The following is a 19,709-nucleotide window of genomic DNA, read 5'->3' on the forward strand; positions in this document are numbered from 1 at the left end:
ATGTGAAAACTACAATTTCTACAAATTCTTTGTGGATCCAATCCTGGACTTTCCCATCCAGTATATTCCCCAACCCTTTTTGCTATTATTGATAGCAGTGCTTCAACCATATTGACTCTAATAGAATTCACTCTTTAAATCTCTCCAGCTCTCGATCTCCCACTTAGTCCTCCCGGGGGCGGCACGGTGGCTCAGTGGTTAGCACTGCTGCCTCACAGCACCAGGGACCCCGGTACCCAGGTTCGATTCCAGCCTTGGGTAACTGTCTGTGTGGAGTTTGCACATTCTCCCCGTGTCTGCGTGGGTTTCCTCCAGGTGCTCCGGTTTCCTCCTATAGTCCAAAGATGTGCCAGTCAGGTGAATTGGCCATGCTAAATTGCCCATTGAGTTAGGTGCATTAGTCAGAGGGAAATGGGTCTGGGTGAGTTACTCTTCGGAGGGTCGGTGTGGACTGGTTGGGCCGAAGGGCCTGTTTCCGCACTGTAGGGAATTCTATCTAATCAAATTCATCTATTCGATTAACTTATGAAGAATACTTCTAACAATTATTTTATTGATTTCTTCTCCATCTTTCCTGATAAGACTTCACATGACTTAAAGTAGCATACAAGGAATGTCAATAGTTGCTCTTTATATGGATTTCCAGAAGGCCTTCAATAAAGGCTCTCATTAGAGATGATCAGTTAAAGTTGAGACTAGTGTAATTGAAGGCAAGTTACCAACCTGGATTGGAATTGACTGAATGAAAGGAGACAGAAATCATGAGCAGATACTTTAATGGCAGGATGTGGTTAGTGATGTCCTGTGAGGATCTATTTTGGGGTTTCAGTGATTAATTGTATTTGTTCACGATTTAAATGATGAAATACCAAGCCACAAGTTCAAATTGCCAATGACTCAAACTCAGTACAGTTCTGAAGACCGTCACCAGAACCAAAACGTTAACTCTGATTTCTCTCTATAGATTTTGCCAGTTCTGTTGAGCTTTTCCAGCGATTTCTGTTTTTATTTCTCATAATCAGTACAGATGGAAGTATAAAATTTCAGCAAATTAACATGTTTGGGGAAATGTGGCAAATGGATTTCAACATAAGCAATTGTGGGGACTTTGGATGTAAAAAGTATAGAACTGGATGCATACTAAATAGTGGAAAGTTAGAAACATTGGAAAGACAAAGGGGCTTGGAGGTCCAGGTGTATAGATCATTAAGATAACTATAATAGTTACAGTAAGTAATCAAAGAGGCTAATGGAATGTTGGCCTTTAAACCTGTGGAGATAGGAATCATGCTTCAGCAATACAAAGCCTTGGTTAGATCACACTGAAGAATTGCAGGCAGTTCTGGGCACCACACCTTATGAAGGATGTGTTAACTTTGGAGGGAGTGCAGCACTGATTTACTAGAATGATAACCAACCTCCAATGATGTTGCAATATGGAGAGATTTAACAAACTATGTTTGTATTCCCTGGAATTTAGAATGTTAATGGATGGTGTGTATGATGTTTACAGATATTTAGGGGAATAGATAGGATAGATAGAAAGAAACTATTTCTGCTGGTTGAGGAATCTAATACTAGAGGGCATAGGTAAGAGTGAGCAAGACCTTTCAGGTGTGAAATTAAGAAACAAAGGATGATAGAAGTTTAGAACTCTCGCGCAAATGATAATTGATGTTAGATCAATTGTCAAATTTAATACTAAGAATTTAGAATTTTGTTTGCGAAATGTATGAAGATTAATAGTGTTAAGGCAGGTGTATTACATTAGGAAGTAAATCAGCAATGAATCCCACTCAATAGAGAAACAGACTGGACGGGCTAAATGGCTTCTTCCTGTTCCTGTGTCAAAGATCGATCATGATCTTATTGAGAATGTTAGAGTTGGTTCAAGGAGCCTGATGGACTGCTTCAACTCCTTTTTCGTACACTCAAATATTCTTATGTTGTTTATGTTACAATATTCAGTGTCTTAATGAGAAATGTACAAACGGAGGTGAAAATAATAATTTATAGTGCCAGAGAGTGAGGAATCTCTACTGCTCAGTGTGGCAGAACTGAAAGAGACAGATCACTACTTACTGCTCTGTGGTCGCGCCTCATAATTCAGACAGTCATACAATCATAGAATCTCTACAGTGTGGAAGGAGGTCATTTGGCCCATCGAGTCCACAATGACCTAACCCAAATTAATCCACCTATAACCCTGCATTTTCCATGTCTAATTCACTCAACCTACACATCCCTGGACATTATGGACAATTTCCCATGGCCAATCCATCTACCCTGCACATCTTTGGACTATGGGAGGAAGCCGGATCACCCAGCAGAAGCCCACACAGACGTAGGGAGAACATGCAAACTCCACACAGACAGTCCCCCGAGTCATTTGACCATTACCTAATTGAAATATTTAGAGAGGGTGCAACGCATGGAGAAGTGGACACTTCCTATTTTGCGGAATGTACACAGCAGTCAATCATTCTGAGGGGTTTAGTCTTGGCCGCTCTGTGAGCTGTTTCTCTTTCCCGATTTATGTTCCCTTTGTCCTCTTCCATGAGCAATTGCCCCTCCGAAATGGAACGCAGTTTGAATTCTCCATTGTGGGCCCCCTGTAAAGCCCAGAACAGAAGACACAAGTATGAGGCAAAACATGGGTAAGCAGGGCAAAGCAGGTATATACTAGGAAAGCTTACTGACCAGGCTGTTAAACTGTTGCCGTTTGGGACAGGCCAGAAAAAACACACTTGTTCCCTAACCTAGAATTGTCAGCCTGCCATGAACGGGGTGTATTTACAGTGAATTTGCCTGGAATCGAACCCTTCCCCCTACATTCCCCCACATTCACCTCCTGCTCCATCTGTGCCCCAAAGGGACAATCTTCAGGTATCATATATCTGCACACTTTATCAAGGAATCAGATTGCAAGCATGAGGCATTTTACCCCTCCAGAGAAATTGCGATGGTAAAGTACACATTCGTTCCACGGGCAATGGCCAATCCTTTACACTTTACGCTGTCTCTAAGATGAACTGATTCAGAGCGGGAGTGCAGGTTTCTTCTTGTTTATTAGTTTGAACAAAGATTAACTGTTTCTGTGACACCTGACAAAAACTTAATGATCTCTCAGCTCCACCCCCGTGGGGTTTAAAATATAATTCCTGGCACTGAAGTCTGGGCAGTTTGGAATGTGCTCATGTCCGTGAGTTAATGAATATGTATGTCAGTGAGCAAATAACAAAGTTATAACTCAGTTAAGCAAATGTTAGTGAATTAATTACTCGGGCGTCACTGTGCAGTTTTATCAACTTCAAGTTCTGGCTCCTGTTTCTGAAGCTTCAATTACAGCTGATACCTACGGAACAGGTTTGAATACTGGAACTTATATTGTTACTAAATTTTTAACTGTGTAAATTTAATTGATTGGGACAATTATTATTCTTTGGATCCTTTAAACTATAAAGCCAAAGTGTTCACTTCCACAATGCTAAGATCAAGTTACAAAACATCTTGCAAATGAAAAGTCCATTCAATTTGTCTCTGAATGTTTCATCAAGAGTGCATATCTATGTATCAGATTCAGTGTGGGAGAGAGGCAGTAAAACAAGAAACCAGGTTAAAGGGTTGCTGATCCCAGTAATCCAGAATTGCATCCCCGTGGTGTGGCAGTTTACTTGGACTATTTATGATAGAGTTCTAACTCTATTTGTAATTGCAGTATGGGAACGGAATAGAGGATTGTGGAGAGAGGGGAAGAGGATGATGAAATGAGAGGGGAAGAAGGTGGGAAAGGAGGGGCAAGACAAGAAATGGGGAAGGGAAAATTGTGATGGCTAAGATTGCGGAGGATGAGAGAATCTTGAAAATTGGTTTAATGTTGCAATGAAAATAAAAGTTTAATTGTCCACAAAAAGAAGCAAAAGATTTTAATGTGGAAAAAGCTGGTTGGACGACAACTGTCACCTCATTTTGAGCTATTCTGTTTCCTTTTTTATTTGTCCAATTTTAATTATCTTCCGACTAAACTTTAAAATTAGAATTTTTTTTTGTTTTGTAAGTGAATGACTATCCAAATAAAATATCAATCAATAATAAACTTTTTTAGATGATTGCAAGATTTAAACGTCTTCCTTTCAGTATAGAATACATATGTCAACTGTTCATTTGCACCTGATATAGAATATTCCTGTTGTGCACTGTTGCGTACTATCTAATAAGACAAAATACATTTGACGAGCAGAGTTATACAAGTACTCGGCTGTGAGAGCTCTGTGTGTCGGCATCTACATCTAATGTTAGATCAACAAGAGGAGCATTACACATTATAAAGTCGATTTTACACTGATCATGATATACAAGCCAAAGTGCCCAAAGTCATGCATTGTAGATCTCAAGATCCTGCACTGGGGAGCAATGTGATTTCAATTGGGATCAATAACAATGAGGCTTGCACTCCCATTGAGATTGAGGATTTCACACTGACCTAGACTTACTGTCCCATTGGTACCAAGCCTTTAAACACATTTCAAACCTTTGATACTAAAAATCACCATCATTAACATCTTTCTCATAAACAAGGCTCAAAGTTTGAGATTAGTATAGAGATCAGGGGTTACACAGAGAAGGCTGGAAAATAAGATTGAAAACATATGAGGCATGATCAAAAGGCAGAGCAGTCTCAATGGGCCAAATGATCTAATTCTGCTCCTATATCTTATGGTCTAAGTAATGATATTACAGGTTACAAGTGTTTTGTCCTGGAGATCACAACTTGGATACTAACAGCCTCAGTAGCAGAAGGAGGAAAGCCAATTCAAACGCGTTTAAGTATGATATTAAACATCTTCCTTTTGAGTGTGAAATAAACTTATAAACTGTTCACTTGGCACCCAATGTAGAATATTAATATCTAGCTCTGTTTACCGCACCTTTGCCTAAGTGCAGGCCAATGTTTGGTCAAAGTGTAGTATAAAAAGAGCAAGACAAGAATATTCTAAATCAGGTACCAAGTAAGCAATTGATGAGTTTATTTCACACAATGAGAGATGTTTAAATCATTCTTAAAAGTACTTTGATCAACCTTTTTCAGCTACTGAAGCTGCTAATAGCCAAGACATAATCTCAGGAACAAGATACTTGTAATCAAAAGCATGGTTATTTGGAGCCTCAGAAACAAGAATGAATTTCAAGTCATTTGGAATTTCTATCAGTATAGTTTGACATAAGGGAATCATAAGCAGAATATAAAGCTTGAGTAGTTCAGTGATGGTATCTCAGCCCTGCCTCCCTCTTACACCCTGCCATTATTTATAATGAACTTGATCTCAGATTAAATCATCATTCCTTACAATCAGAGCAATTTTTAAAAAATGCAGAAATTATCCTGGACTGTGAGGCTATTGTGATATCTGTACCATCAAATAATGCTCTCAGCTGATTCACTGGAGGGTGTAATGATAAGAATCTTTGCATTAGCGGCAAATGACAGGGCTGTATATAAACGGGAGAACAATTTGCTGTGGTTTGAACTTTACCTCATTTTTCATATGGGACAATAGCTTTGTTGCAGCTTTGAAAAAGAATGCTCACTCAGTCTCTCTGATGCAGATGAGAGAATACTGTTTTGGAGCTTTGATTGTGTCTGTTTCTGTGCTGCTGGAGGCTTGACATTTTAAATCAGGATATTCAAACAAGGAAGTTTCAGGAGAATTGGACACAGATTTGTCAGCCCACAATACATACCGGGACTTTGGGAAGGGAGAGGAGATCGGAGTTTACGAAGACTAAGGGAGACAGAGAGGATCACTGTCAGTACAGTAGACAGGGCGCTAATTTGCCAATGAGATGGGATGGGGGAATCTTGCAGGCTCCCTTCTCCTGAGCACTCTTCCCTAATCCCGATCCAAAATACACATTTAAGGAAGTTGGGTGAGGGCTTAAAGGCTCAAACTGTGGACTTTCCATAACGAAATAGTTGGAGATCTAGGTTTGAATTTTACTGTTCTTGACCTGATGGGGGTGGTGGCAGGAGGGAGTTTTAAAATAGTGATATCAGGGATATAATCAGCTTTCCATTGTACAGAAGTGTACAGTCAACTACTAATTTCAAGGCCCCGGTTCGGGTGAATTAAAAGGCCTGCCAGTATTTTGCTAACGTAGACGAGCAGGAAGCTGGAAGAACACAGCAAGCCAGGCAGCATCAGAAGGTGGAGAAGTCAACGGTTCAGGTGTAACCCTTCTTCAGGACATTGGCCCAGTCTTGAAGAAGGGTTACACCTGAAACGTTGACTTCTATACCTCTAATGCTACCTGACTTGCTGTGTTCTTCCAGCCTCCTGCCTATCTACCTTGGATTCCAGCATCTGCGTTTTTTTTTGTCTGTAACCAAGTAGTTTGCTAACAGCAGACTGGGCTCCCACAACATGGTGAGGCTACCTGCTCTGGAAGCAGCCTTCCTGTAGCAGTTTATGGGAAAGAAGGAGCGAAGACAGCCCCTGCCTCCCTGAAAGATTCTGATTGGAGAGGCCATCCTGCTGGCCCTTCCAAATTTTTGTCTTAGTCTTACCCCTCAATGTTCTAACATCAGGTTCAAAAGGTCAGGGGATAGCTCACCATTTGCTGCCTGGTGTTAAACATGATGAATGGCTAGTTGGACAGGTATCAGAGCGCACACTCAGTTGATTGTTTAACAATCTAAACCTTCTGCCCTCATAACTCTTCCCCCAACCATCACTCTTATAACGTTAATGAACTTTACAGACTCATTCTTTTCCTAGACTTCAAAAAACTCTTCACTTTTCATTTCAAGTTCTCTTTCTGAGAACAACAGCAGCAACTTGTAGTTATGCAAACCCTCAGTGTAATAAAGAATCCTGGAATATTATTAAATAAATAGCTGTTAGAACAATATCTGGTGAAAGAGGTAGGTTTTCAGGAGAATCCTGAAGGAAACTGAGCTAAAGTGAAAGGAGGGAATTTAGATTTCTGAAGGGATGGCCTTTAAATGGTGGAATAAAGAAAACTGGGAAGTGCAGGGGGACAGAGTTGGAAGAGTGCAGAGACCTATGAGAGTTACAGGGCAGGACTAGATGACTCTCTCATGGGGAATATATGGAGAAAGTGAGGACTGCAGATGCTGGAGATCAGAATTGAGAGTGTGGCACTGGAAAAGCACAGCAGGTCAGGCAGCATCAAAGGAGCAGGGGAATCGATATTTCGGGCCCTTCATCAGTAATGACTTGGGAAATATGTGCCTTTACATAGATCCAGGCAAACAGCCTTTGCTATAGAAACTCTAGTTCAGGACAAGAGTCCATAGAATCCTCCTGTGCGTCTTATTTTTCTTTTCCAAAACCTACTTTTATTCATAAATTGTGTAAAGGTACATAATGATTCAAATTTCAGATACATTAAATGGAATAGAGATCAATTTAGAGTTATAATTTTACGCTAAAGTATATGCATAGTGCCGAGGGATGTGTAGGTTAGATGCATTAATCTGGGTAAATGTAGAGTAATAGGGGAGGGGAATGGGTTTGGGTGGGATATTCTTCAGAGGGTCTTGTTGGGCCGAAGGGCCTGTTTCCACACTGTAGGTATTCTATGATCTTCTATGAATTGCTTCACTACATTTGCCCTTACAGGATCAGGTTGGGCTAGATGCACCTTGACTGAGCTCCACCACAAAGAGGAAAAACTTCCCACTGACTATTTTGTGTTTATTCCCACTTTAGTGTCTTGTATTTAACGTTGGTTTGATATTCTTTACCAGATCAGTTTCATTCTGGCAGAAGTCCAGCGAATTGATACAACTAACAACATGAGATGACAGATTCTCCATAGTTAGTAGTGATGCACAGCCTGCTAACCAGCCTCTGAATAAGAAATGAAGAAGCACATTGAAGATAGTTCTCAATTTGAATGGCATTGACCTGATGCCATTTATTGTTCTGATGCAGATCTTTCTCAAGCACGGAGGATACACACTGTCCTTGAAAAAATACCCAGGGCAAAATTTTCCCTGTCCTGTGGAGTGTGAATAATGTAGCAAAACGTGGGAATACAGAACAAATGTAAAAATCAGAAACTCGATATTGAGAATTTTTTCCTGATTCTTTTTGTCCCCCTCAAATGGCAACTTGAGAATCTTGCCATTGAGCAGCGGCGACCTTATTTTCTTCCATTTGCAACTCCATAGTTCTCCATATTAATACACAATGACCAATTGTCATCTCCTTCCCTGAGAAACTACAGGGTGGAATTTCCAACATCAATCAGACTGGGGACCTGCTCACCATTGTTCCTTCTCATTTTCTTTTCAAGGGAGGGACTGAATATGATGGAAAGGGATGCAAGAGCAGTTATTACTGATCCAAGAGCATGAGAGGTGATTGATTTTCCACACAGGAGTGTAGGAAATGCAGACAGCAGGAAGGGTAGTAGTTTGGGAGGATGAGGTGGGTAAGATCCATTCAGTGGATATAACGATGCAACATTGAGAGTTGTTGTCTATGAGTCTTGGTGCAAGACATGTGCAATAGCAGGATTAGTGAGAGGTGGCCCTGTGAGTGTGAGGGTGAGGGAGAAGATGTTGGCACATCTCCATGTGTGGCAACACTTTCCAGAGCCAGAAGTCTGTGCCACAATCAGAATGCTGGCGCTGATTACGGTACATGGAACCTTGAAGCAGCTGTGTGCAGCCTTGCAGCTTTGAGGCAGTGTTGCTCGCTGCTGCTGCAGTTGTGGAATGCTCGTCCTGGTCATCATGCAACTGCTTCTTCACAACAACATCTCTGAATCCTCCATGGTCACCATTCTCCTGGACCCTTCCTGTAGCAAATTCCAGCTTTGCTCATCAAACCCGCTCCCAGACTAACTCTCACACTACGTCAGCCCTTCAACCTTTTGTTCTGGAGCTCAACAACACCTCAGACTGGTATTCTTCTGCCAGGTCTCATACACCCTGTGCATATGCGTGAGATGCATCAAATGGCTTTTGCCTTACTTTTTTAGTGCACACTCATCAACTCTAGCATTGACTTACAGGCTGCTGACCTCTCTGGCTTACATTGTTTGTTAGCGCAGAGGGGTAGCTTGTCACGATAGGGACCACTAAACTGTCAAAGGAGTTAGGGAAGATCATTGTGTGGCATTGTGCACAGAATGTTCCAGCAGTTCATGCAGCAAACACATGCTTCAAGCAAGTGGCATGTTGTGAATGTCAAAGGGGAGCAATCATTAGAAAGGTGAAAAGGGGCTACTGTTGGGAGGTGGATTGCCACAGTCAGTCACAGGACTCAGGCTATTCAAGTCTAGGAGGCTGACCACAATCAGAGTTTGGGGATACACACACTTGCAATCCATGGATTAAGCGAAGTTCAGTCCTGCAGGTCAAGTGCCTGCCTATCCTGGCACTACAGGTAAGTTTGTCAGTGAGCTTTGGAGACATCAGTCTGGGGCAGTACCAATTTTCCCTGCATTGAGACAAAGGGAGGGACTGAATATGATGGAAAGGGATACAGGAGCAGTTATTAGTGATTCAAGAGCAGGAGAGGTAATTGATTTTCCACATGAGTGTAGGAAATGCAGAAGGCAGGAAGGGCAGTAGTTTGGGAAGATGAGGTGGGTAAGACCCATTCAGTGGATATAACAATGCAATAGTGAGAGTTGTTATCTATGAACCTTGGTGCAAGGCAGTAGTAGGGTTAGTGAGAGGTGGCCCTGAGAGTGTGAGGGTGAGGGAGAAGATGTTGGCACATACTCTTACAGAGCACAGAAGATCATTGGTCTTCTTCCTGCCCTGTTGGATGTCCCAGGTTTGGGACACAACATGGACCTAGATTGTAATTTTAGTCTGGGCTGGTTCCAGTGATGGAGACTCCTGTAGCAGTCTGCAAGAAAAACACCAGCCCTCCTAGCCACCATCCTGTCCATGAAGATCTCCAAGACCCTGTCTTCAAAATGGGAAGTGAGCTTTCCTATCCCTTTAGCAGTGCCCCTGATAACAGTGAAGCACTGCACTGTGAGAGCCCACTCTTGGCTTGTAGCATCTGATGTGCATCTGGACCTTAATATAACACCAGGAACATGAAATCAAGGAGATCCTGGCAGTGATGAACACTTCTGCCTTTCCAACTTCACAATTCCCCAAGAAAAGCCCCCAAAACCCTGAATTAATGAAGTGAAGAGAGGAAGATTGCAAAAAAAGAATCCCTCTTAGCAATGGCAAATAAGGCACCATGAATCTCAATCTTAAAATACTTTAACAGAAAATGGCAGAATTTTACCCTTAGTACCCCACATCTGGAAATGCAATTTCTGATGTATCAGCTGCACCTGATCTTTGATATTAAAATTCCCATTTGCATCAGATTATGTTTAATATGCAATTTGTATGCCTATTTTACAAATGTCTCTGTACAGTGGCCATTGGTGGCTCAGTGGTTAGCACTGCTGCTTTACGGTATTAAGGACCCAGGTTTGATTCCACCCCCAGATATATGTGTTGTGAGGAGCTTGCACATTCTCCCTGTGTCTGCATGGGTTTCCTTAAGGTTCTCTGCTTTCCCACCACAGTCCAACAATGTTCAGGTTAGGTGGATTAGCCATGGGAAATGTAGGGGGGTGGTGTGAGTGGGATGTCCTTCAGAGGGTTGGTGTGGACTTGATGGGCCAAATGGCCTGCTTCCACATTGTAGGGATTCTATGATTAGCATCTCAGGAAACTGTAATCCAGGAAGAATCAAATCTCAAGGATTGTGTCCCAGTGAGAGTCAGCACTTTCAGGAGAGCAAGGAAAAGATTCAAGCTTTTATAAAACAAGGAAAAAAAATGTCAAACTTGACTGGTCACTTTTGATCAAGTACATGCACCTCTTTGAAATATCTCTGAACCCTTTCAATCTGGAAGTATATCTAGATGCATCTTAATTCTTTTTATACCATCCATCTTTATGTCCATATCCAGTAATTTATCCAACAATCTTCTTAGCTTTAAGGTTAAAGAGTTCTGTCTGTCTCTTCTTCTCTCTACCATCCTTATTTTGAATTTGCAGCCTTTGGATTTGGACATTTCAACATAATGATCAACTTTCCTAATTTGTCAATCCCCCAAACCAATCTTGCATTGTCCTTTAATATACAGGTGGTTTATTTTACAGAATAACTGTTAATTGATACTATTGGTGCAAAACATGGAACCCAACAAAGAAGTGGACCAACCGCCATTAACAGAACCGAAGACAGAATTCAGGAACACTCTTCACTTGAAGATATCCCTTACTGTGATGTCCTTGTGTCTTATCGTAGCTGCCATTATCCTGGGAGTTTATTTTGGTAAGACAAACAAAATGTTATTTTCTGAAGGTCATTGTAAAGTTCAGTTCATTGTTTTCTTACTAACTAGCCCCCTGCCCACTTCATTTCCATTTAGTGTTAAGTTCCTGACTAATCTCATGTTTTTGCCTATATTTCTCCCAGCTAAACTCACCCAAGGGGCTAGTCACCTATAAGCAACTGGAGGGGGGGGGGTTATCAGATGATAATTCACCATTTGGAGCCTCAGTATGTTCTTGTCCAACATCTGCACATATTCTTGTTCCTTCCAATCATTGGAAAACACACTTCTCATTGGCTATTCATAACCTAAGCCACACTGTTGCAGTTCTCATTGATACTCTGATTGAAAAGAGCATGAACCAAAGATTGAATGTTGGATTTCCCTGCTTTGTACTGGCTGTACACAAAAGTGGGCAATGAATTTAGTAACTGAGCCCACTTTCAATGCATATCTGCTGTATTCATCTATTTTTCCTTATTACAGGAATATATGGAGCTCAAAAAAAAATCCCCTCCCAGCAACACCTGGCCATGAAAGCTAGTAAGTACAACTTCTTTTCATTCAAATCCTCAGATTGTTGAATCACATGACTCCTATAAATGTTTGATTACCACAGCATCATGTAGGGCAGCATAGGGCAGCATGGTGTCTTGGTGGCGAGCATTGCTGCCTCACAGCACCAGGGACATGGGTTCGATCCCAGCCTCGGGCAACTGTCTGTGTGGAGTTTGCACATTCTACCCATGTCTATGTGGGTTTCCTCTGGGTGCTCTGATTTTTCTCACAAAATCAAAGATGTGCAGGTCAGGTGAATTGACAATGCTAAATTGCCCATCATGTTAGGTGCATCAGTCGGGGGTAAATATAGGGTAGGGGAATGGGTCTCGGTGTGCTAATCATCAGAGGGTCAATGTGGACTTGTTGAGCCTATTTCAATACTGTAGGGAATCTAATATAATCTAAAATGTCCTGAGGAACTGCAAGTTTTACAGGTCAGCCTTTGTGAATGGGGCTTTAGAATTTGGTGATTTGGCTGAATATACCAATGGCACACCCATTCCTGTTAAAAACCTATTACAGTATTGGAATGCAAGCAAACAGAGATTGCACTGTGAGGGCTGACCAAGGATTACTCAGGGGAATCTCTCTCATCTATTCAACTACTGATTGTCTTTATAGCTGTAACAATAATTGTTTTCATGAAGTTTAATTCTTCTTACTTAAAACTTCTACCTTTAAAACAGTAACTACTTGCATTAAGGCCATTACAAAGTTAAAAGTGATGACTGCGGATGCTGGATGTTAGAGTCGAGAGTGTGGTGCTGAAAAGCACAGCAGGCCATGCAGCATCCGAGGAGCAGGAGAATTGACGTTTCGGACAAAAGCCCTTCATCAGGATTCCTGATGAAGAGCTTTTGCCTGAAATGTCGATTCTCCTGCTCCTCGGATGCTGTGTGACCTGCTGTGCTTTTCCAGCACCACACTCTCGACCATTACCAGGTTGTCAATTATGGAGGTTAAAGTTTTCAGTTTACTTCAAGCAGGAAGTGGATCACAGTTTTAGCATTCCTGTAAATTCCATAATTTTCAAGGTCACGTGGTTATTGCAGAACAGATTGAATGGCAATTATTAAAAGAGCATATAATGGAAATATGGAATGATTGCAGCAGAAATTAGTGCCATGATTTCTGCCAATGTGAAAGGTTCAGCTGTTGTTACAGAATTCAGCAGCTTCCAGAATTATCTGAGTTGTATGAAAATATGAAAAACTGGCACATTTTTAAAAATACTGTATATTTTAAAGGTATTTCTGAAATTAAGAATTTACCTTAGCATCTGAAATTTAGTGCCCCAATTCAGTGTTTTTCTTGCTCAAATAACCATTTTAACTTGTGGTTAAGGTGACTGTACTTTTCCTTCCTGGGAATTGCTTAGTCCTGGTCCTTCCGTGCCCTGGAAGGGCACCATTAGCAGGAAGAGCCTGGCACTGAGGAGCTCAGAATCCTTGATCAGGTATAAGGTCTGGTATCAACTAATTTGTTCAGGTAGACAGAGTCATGGAGTCATAGAGATGTACAGCATGGAAACAGACCTTTTGGTCCAGCTTGTCCATGCCAAACAGTTATCCCAATCTGACCTAGTCCCATTTGCCAGCATTTGGCCCATATCCCTCAAAACCCTTCCTATTCATACACCCATTCAGATGCCTTTTAAATGTTATAATTGTACCAGTCTCCACCACTTCCTCTGGCAACTCATTCCGTACACGTACCACCCTCTGTGTGAATACATTACTCCTTAGGTCCTTTTAAATCTTTCCCCTCTCACCTTAAACCTCTGCCCTCCGGCTTTGGACTCCCCTTCCCTGGAGAAAATACGTTGGCTATTTACCTTATCCATCCCCTCACAATTTTACAAACCTCTCTACAAGATTACCCTCATCCTCCGACTCTCCAGGGAAAATAGTCTCAACCCCTTCAACAACAGCAACATCCTTGTAGACCTTTTTGAACCTGTTCAAGTTACACAGCATCTTTCCTATAGGCAGGACATGAGTACGGGATAGTAGGGAGTAGCACAAGGGGCTCTGTGAGCAGGATCCTGTGGGGTGGAATTTGTTTGTGCTTTTAACAAGTGATAATTGCGCAGGTATGGCGGACATAGATCAATGCCACACCCCACAAACCCTGGTGTCTTACATTTGTTGGGATGCACAGCTGTTGTGTTCAGAGTGCATGTAAGACCTTCGCTGACCGTCTTTATAAAAATTCGCTCATAAGAAAGTGGAGGTGAGTTTCCATCTCAAGTCGGGGTGGGCAATTGGTGCTGGCCCAGACAGTGATGGTCACATCCCGCGAGCGAAAGGACAGCATGTGTCTTACACATCATTCCTGATGGGCTGGGTTCTCACCGTGTGACGAGGTGACACAAAGCCAAGTCAGTTGCCGCACAGAACAGTCTTGTTCTTTAATTTGGATTTATTCTGGAATGTAGTCACTGTTGCAATGTAGGGGGAACACAGCAGCCAAGTTGCACACAGCCAGCTCCCACAAACAGCAGTGTGTGATCACCAGCCAATTTCAGACTCAAAATATTTTGATTCAGGAAACTGTGGATACTTCAATTTGATACCCCTTCCAAGCTCTCGACAGTAAACAGTATTACAACCAAGAGTCTGTCCAGAATGAACATTATCACAAGGCCAATACCCTCCTCATATGTTTGTTTGTTCTTTTTTTTAATCTAGTCCCTGTGCTGTCTAAAGACCTGTTTCTGTATAATCTCAGTCCTGACGAGTAAACGGGTATTCTGTCCTGGGAGGTGGGTATTTTTGGCAAGGTCAGGATTTGTAGCCTCCTTCTTAATTGCTCTTGAATTGAATGACTTGCTAGGGTAGGGGGAAATTGTGAGCCAATCACATTGCTGTAGATTTGGAGTCACATGTAGACCAGACCAGCTAAGGATTACCTAAAGGACTTTCATGAACCAAATATGTTTTTACAGTAATCGAGATAGTTTCATGGTTGCCATTAAGTACAATGTACTAATGTCTTGTCCTTTGTAATACAGCAAGCTGCTCTGCTGGGAATTACATGTGCAAGAATGGCCAGTGTCTTACAAAATCCAATTCGGAATGTGACAAGACAAATGATTGCTTGGACCAGTCAGATGAGTCAGAGTGTGGTAAGTTTTAATTGAAGATCATGTTCATTTAGAGACCATCCAATACAGATGTTAACATTTTTAAAAATGCTGATCCAATAAACAGTCTGTTGCTTTCACCTGATATCCATTGTTTTTTTCATTAATTCTTACTTGTGTAATAAACCAACAAAATGCACAGAGTGTATTGATCCCAGATTTAAATGGTGGCTGAGACACTATTCTTTGAATCTTTCAGCATTTTTTAGGAATTTTGTTTTGACTTCAGGCTACACACTGACCCTATCTTTCTCTTTCAAAAACTACGTGCTTTTTGTTATATGTTGTGGATCATATGAAACTGTCAAGGTTTAGGAGTTACCCATTTTCTTGGGATGCTTTAGCCAACTGACAAGCTGCTGTAATTAAGTTATCTGGAAGACTGTCAGGTTTAGGTTCCAGTCTGAGATGCTCCTGCTTGCTTTTGCCCTCCTAACAATTCCACTTAAACAGCAGCACCTGGGGAGATCCAAGATGGCGGCGACCCAGCAAGTCTGAGTCTATAGTGCTCCTCCCAAGACTTGGGCAAAGTGGGCCACCCGCCTCCACCACACTTACCAAATAATTTAAAATAGTTTTTACTTAATGTAATTAGCTGCTCTGTACTAAATTTGAACAGTCTAGTCTCCTGCAAAAATGACTAAAGGGAAAGGAGCCTGCAGTTCTCAGCAGGCAGGAACCCCTCCTCCACCCTCCCCAGCTGCAGCAGAGGAGTCCGCAGCCGCCCCGGGGGACTTACTTACGGTGGCGAGCCTCGTGGAAATAATTTCCAAACTTGACGCGAAGATTGACGCCTTCATCGAAGAGTCCCAGAGCAGATGGAATTTACTCTCGGTCATGCGACAAAAGCACGACCGAGACATTGAGGAAATCGAGCGCCGAGTCGGAGGGGCGGAGCTAAAGGCCGCGACCTCCGAGACTACCACAGAATCAGCTGTGGATTGGGTCCGGACTCTCGAACAGCAAGTCCAGACCTTAGAAAATCATATCGACGACCTCGAGAATCGAGGAAGACCAGCTTACAGCGTTCCTCGAGCAGTGGCTTCCACAGCTGTTAAATCTGGAGGCTGGATCAGGCCAGGTAAGGGGGGAATGGGCCCACCGGGTTGCAATACGTGGGCCCGGCTTGAACCAGCGCCCCCGCCTGGTCCTGTTCTGGCTGCAGAGCTACAAGGAGAGGCAGATGCTCTTAGAAGCTTCCAGAAATCTTGGGAAAGATCCCCAAGCCATGATTTATAAAGGATCCAAGATTATGCTATTCCAGGACTTTTCCCCAGCTTTGGTCTGAAAGAGGAAGGCGTTTGACGAAGCAAAGAAGCGTTTAAGGGACTTAAACATTCAGTACTCCCTGTGCTACCCAACGACGCTATGCTTCAGCCATGAAGGGTCTGTGTATAACTTCGGATCGCTGGAGAAGGCCAAGGAACTTTTGGACTCTCTTAGATAAATTGTAAGAGTTAATTCGAGTGGTGAATGATGTTGTTCTGCCCTCCCCCCACCCCGGTTTACCCCCTTTTTTTTCTCCTTTCATTACTTTACTGTTTAATATTATCTCCGGGGAGATGGGAGAGGAGTTTATTTATTTGGTCTTCACTTAGCGATTTTCTCACTGCCTTTTTTTTAAATATATATATAGGCCAGGGGGGTCTAGTTAATGTAGGTGGGGGGAGGTGGTTACCTTATCCTATTTTATCTCCGTCTTTAAGAGCGGGATTGTTTTCCCCCCTGTTATTTTGTATTACTGTATTTAATTATTATTTGTTGAGACTGTAACTTTATAGTTATATATGTTCATACATGGTATTAACATTACCAAATATATCCAGGTGTTGGTGTGGGTGGGGGGAGGGGTAGGGTACTCACTGTTAATTGTTTGTAGTATATTTGAATTTTCTTTATTCTATTGTGGGGTGCCTGTGTCAAGGGTGGGGCACTGGTTGGGAGAGAATATGATGGGCTTTTGGAAAGAAAGTGATGCCCCCTGGGAACAAGGGTGAAAATCTCCGTTTAAATATGTTTTATATTTTTTACATTTAGAAATAGTTTTTTATTATATTGATGTGAGTGTATTAATGAACCTCTATTTTTGTGAATTTTATATGTTCTATGCTCGGGATGTTTTGGATAGGGTTTCTTCTCCCGAGGGGTCTCGGACTTACCCGGACGATTATGGTTAATCAGTCGATTAAATGATGCACCTGGAATGTCAAGGGGAGTAATTCACCAATCAAAAGGAAGAAAATATTATCAAACCTCAAGAAAGAAAGGATTGATATAGCTCTCCTACAGGAGACACATTTATTGGATAAAGAACACTTGAAATTACGACAGGGTGGATTTGATCAAGCCTTCTTTACTTCCTTCAGCTCAAAAAGTAGGGGAGTTGTCATCCTTATTCGGAGAATCTCCCTTTCAAAATCCTAAATCAGATAAAAGACGAATTTGGATGATATATTCTAATTAAAGTCCTTGTACATGGAGAGGAATATGGGATCTTAAATCTGTATTGTCTCCCGGCACATCCTTTTAAATTTATAACGGAAGCCTTCTCCAAATTGATGGCTCTTGGTGCCCGTCATACAATTATAGGGGGAGACTTTAATTGTATTATGGACCCAGAAATAGATAGGATTCCCAAGAGTACTGCAGGAGTATCCCCCAGATCCAGACAATTGGTGGATCTGAACAAAGAATTTGGACTAGTAGATGTGTAGAGATGCCTTCACCCACAGGGCAGAGATTTTTCTTTTTACTCCAATCCACATAAATGTCACACCAGAATTGATATGTTTTTTGCCCCCTTGATTTTTTAAAATTCCATATCAACCTGTAAAATAGGTAGTATAACAATTTCTGATCACGCTGCTGTATACATGGAAATCAAGGCGAGGAACAACGGGACATCCCCTCGGCATTGGCGCATGGATCCCTTCCTGTTGAAGGATAGTAAATTTGTAAAGTACTTATCTCAAGAATTTAAAACTTTTTTAGAAATTAATTTAGGTACGGCTAGCAACCCATCAATGATGTGGGAGACCATCAAGGCTTACGCGCGAGGTTTGATCATTTCATACTCGGCCACCCAGAAAAATTAAAGGGAGAACAACAGCGTCTGCTCGAAGCTCGCTTAAAAGCAGCTGAAACAGCATACGCTGATAGACCTTCTATTATCAAATCGCAAAGGATTACGGCCCTTAGGACAGCTCTAAACACCATGCTTACCCAAACGGCTAAGAGGGAAATATTATTTGCAAAACAAAGGTTATATGAATTTGGCGATAAACCGGGTAGATACTTAGCATTTCTTGCAAAGATAAAAAAGGCCCCTCAAACTATCACGCCTATCAAGGAAAGTGCGGGTACTCTGACTCATGATCATAAAAGGATTAACGCAATCTTTAGAAAATTTTATTCTGACTTATATAAATCGCAGGATTGTGAATATAGAGCTAGGAGGATGCTGTCATTTTTTAAAAACCTGACCTTTCCGGACCTAACCCCGGAACGGGTATCGGTCCTGAATGTTCCCCTGACGCAATCAGGCAACTTCAGAGCGGTAAGGTACCTGGCCCAGATGGCTTTCAAGCTGAATTCTACAAAGAATTTACAGGAATACTGGCTGGTCCACTTATGGACGTGTATAACTACACATACAGTCACGGCTGTCTCCCGCCTTCGCTGAAAGAAGCGAATATCTCTCTTATTCTCAAAAAAGGAAAGGACCCAGAAGATTGTGCGTCAGACAGACCAATATCCTTGCTAAATGTAGATTTTAAAATTCTTTCTAAAACATTAGCATTGAGGCTAGAAAGGGTATTGCCACATATCATAAAGGAGGATCAGACGGGGTTTATTAAGGGCCGTAGATCATCCAATGATGTTAGAAGGGTTTTGAATGTGATTCAAGTCTGCCATCAGGGAAAGACACCAGGAGTAGTTGTCGCATTAGATGCGGAAAAGGCATTCGACAGGGTTGAATGGTCATACCAATTTTACACATTGGAAAGGTTTAGCGTTGGAAAGGTGTTTGCCAAATGGGTCTCAACACTGTATAATGATCCCAAAGCAGTTATGATCACCAATGGATTAGGCTCGGATAGCTTCAGTGTGGGTAGGGGCTGCCGTCAGGGATGTCCTCTCTTACCGTTGCTATTTACGCTAATAATCGAGCCACTAACAGAAGCTGTACGGGCTGACCCTAATATAACAGCCCCGAGGATTGTACAGGTAAACGTAAAATGACCCTTTATGCAGATGGTGTTCTCCTATTTCTCAGTAATCCCCTGATGTCCGTGCCTCGCTTAATCCAAGTTATTAATACATTTAGTGTATTCTCAGGCTATAAAATTAATTTTTCAAAATTGGAGGCTATGCCAATGGGTGGCCTTGCTATGATACCCCACCTATCGGACGGATCCCACTTTCCCTTTCGGTGGTCCCTGGAGGGTTTCTTATATTTAGGCATTTTTATCACCCCAGCATTTGGCCAGCTACACAAGACTAACTTTGTGCATTTACTGAAGAGGATAAGGCAGGACCTCCAGCGATGGGGAGACCTTCCAATTTCCTGGTTAGGCAGAATAGCACTAATTAAAATGAATGTCCTGCCCCATCTCCTATGAGAATGCTTCCGGTGATGCTGCGAGGCTGGCACTACGTAAATTATAAG

At 42.0% G+C, this 19,709-nt stretch overlaps 1 protein-coding gene across 1 annotated transcript in view; it reads left to right on the plus strand.

The window, feature by feature from the left end:
• Positions 1-3,160: 3,160 nt before the first annotated feature.
• The window catches only part of tmprss9 (transmembrane serine protease 9), a 38,386-nt gene continuing 21,837 nt past the window's right edge, over positions 3,161-19,709 (plus strand). Inside the window, exons 1-4 of the mRNA XM_043721059.1 lie at positions 3,161-3,366; positions 11,159-11,333; positions 11,821-11,877; positions 14,909-15,022. Coding sequence (XP_043576994.1) covers positions 11,192-11,333; positions 11,821-11,877; positions 14,909-15,022 — 313 coding nt within the window. The 5' untranslated portion in view covers positions 3,161-3,366; positions 11,159-11,191. The remainder of the gene's footprint in view (positions 3,367-11,158; positions 11,334-11,820; positions 11,878-14,908; positions 15,023-19,709) is intronic.

The sequence above is a fragment of the Chiloscyllium plagiosum genome, chromosome 31 (assembly GCF_004010195.1).
Source record: "Chiloscyllium plagiosum isolate BGI_BamShark_2017 chromosome 31, ASM401019v2, whole genome shotgun sequence".
Taxonomy (NCBI): domain Eukaryota; kingdom Metazoa; phylum Chordata; class Chondrichthyes; order Orectolobiformes; family Hemiscylliidae; genus Chiloscyllium; species Chiloscyllium plagiosum.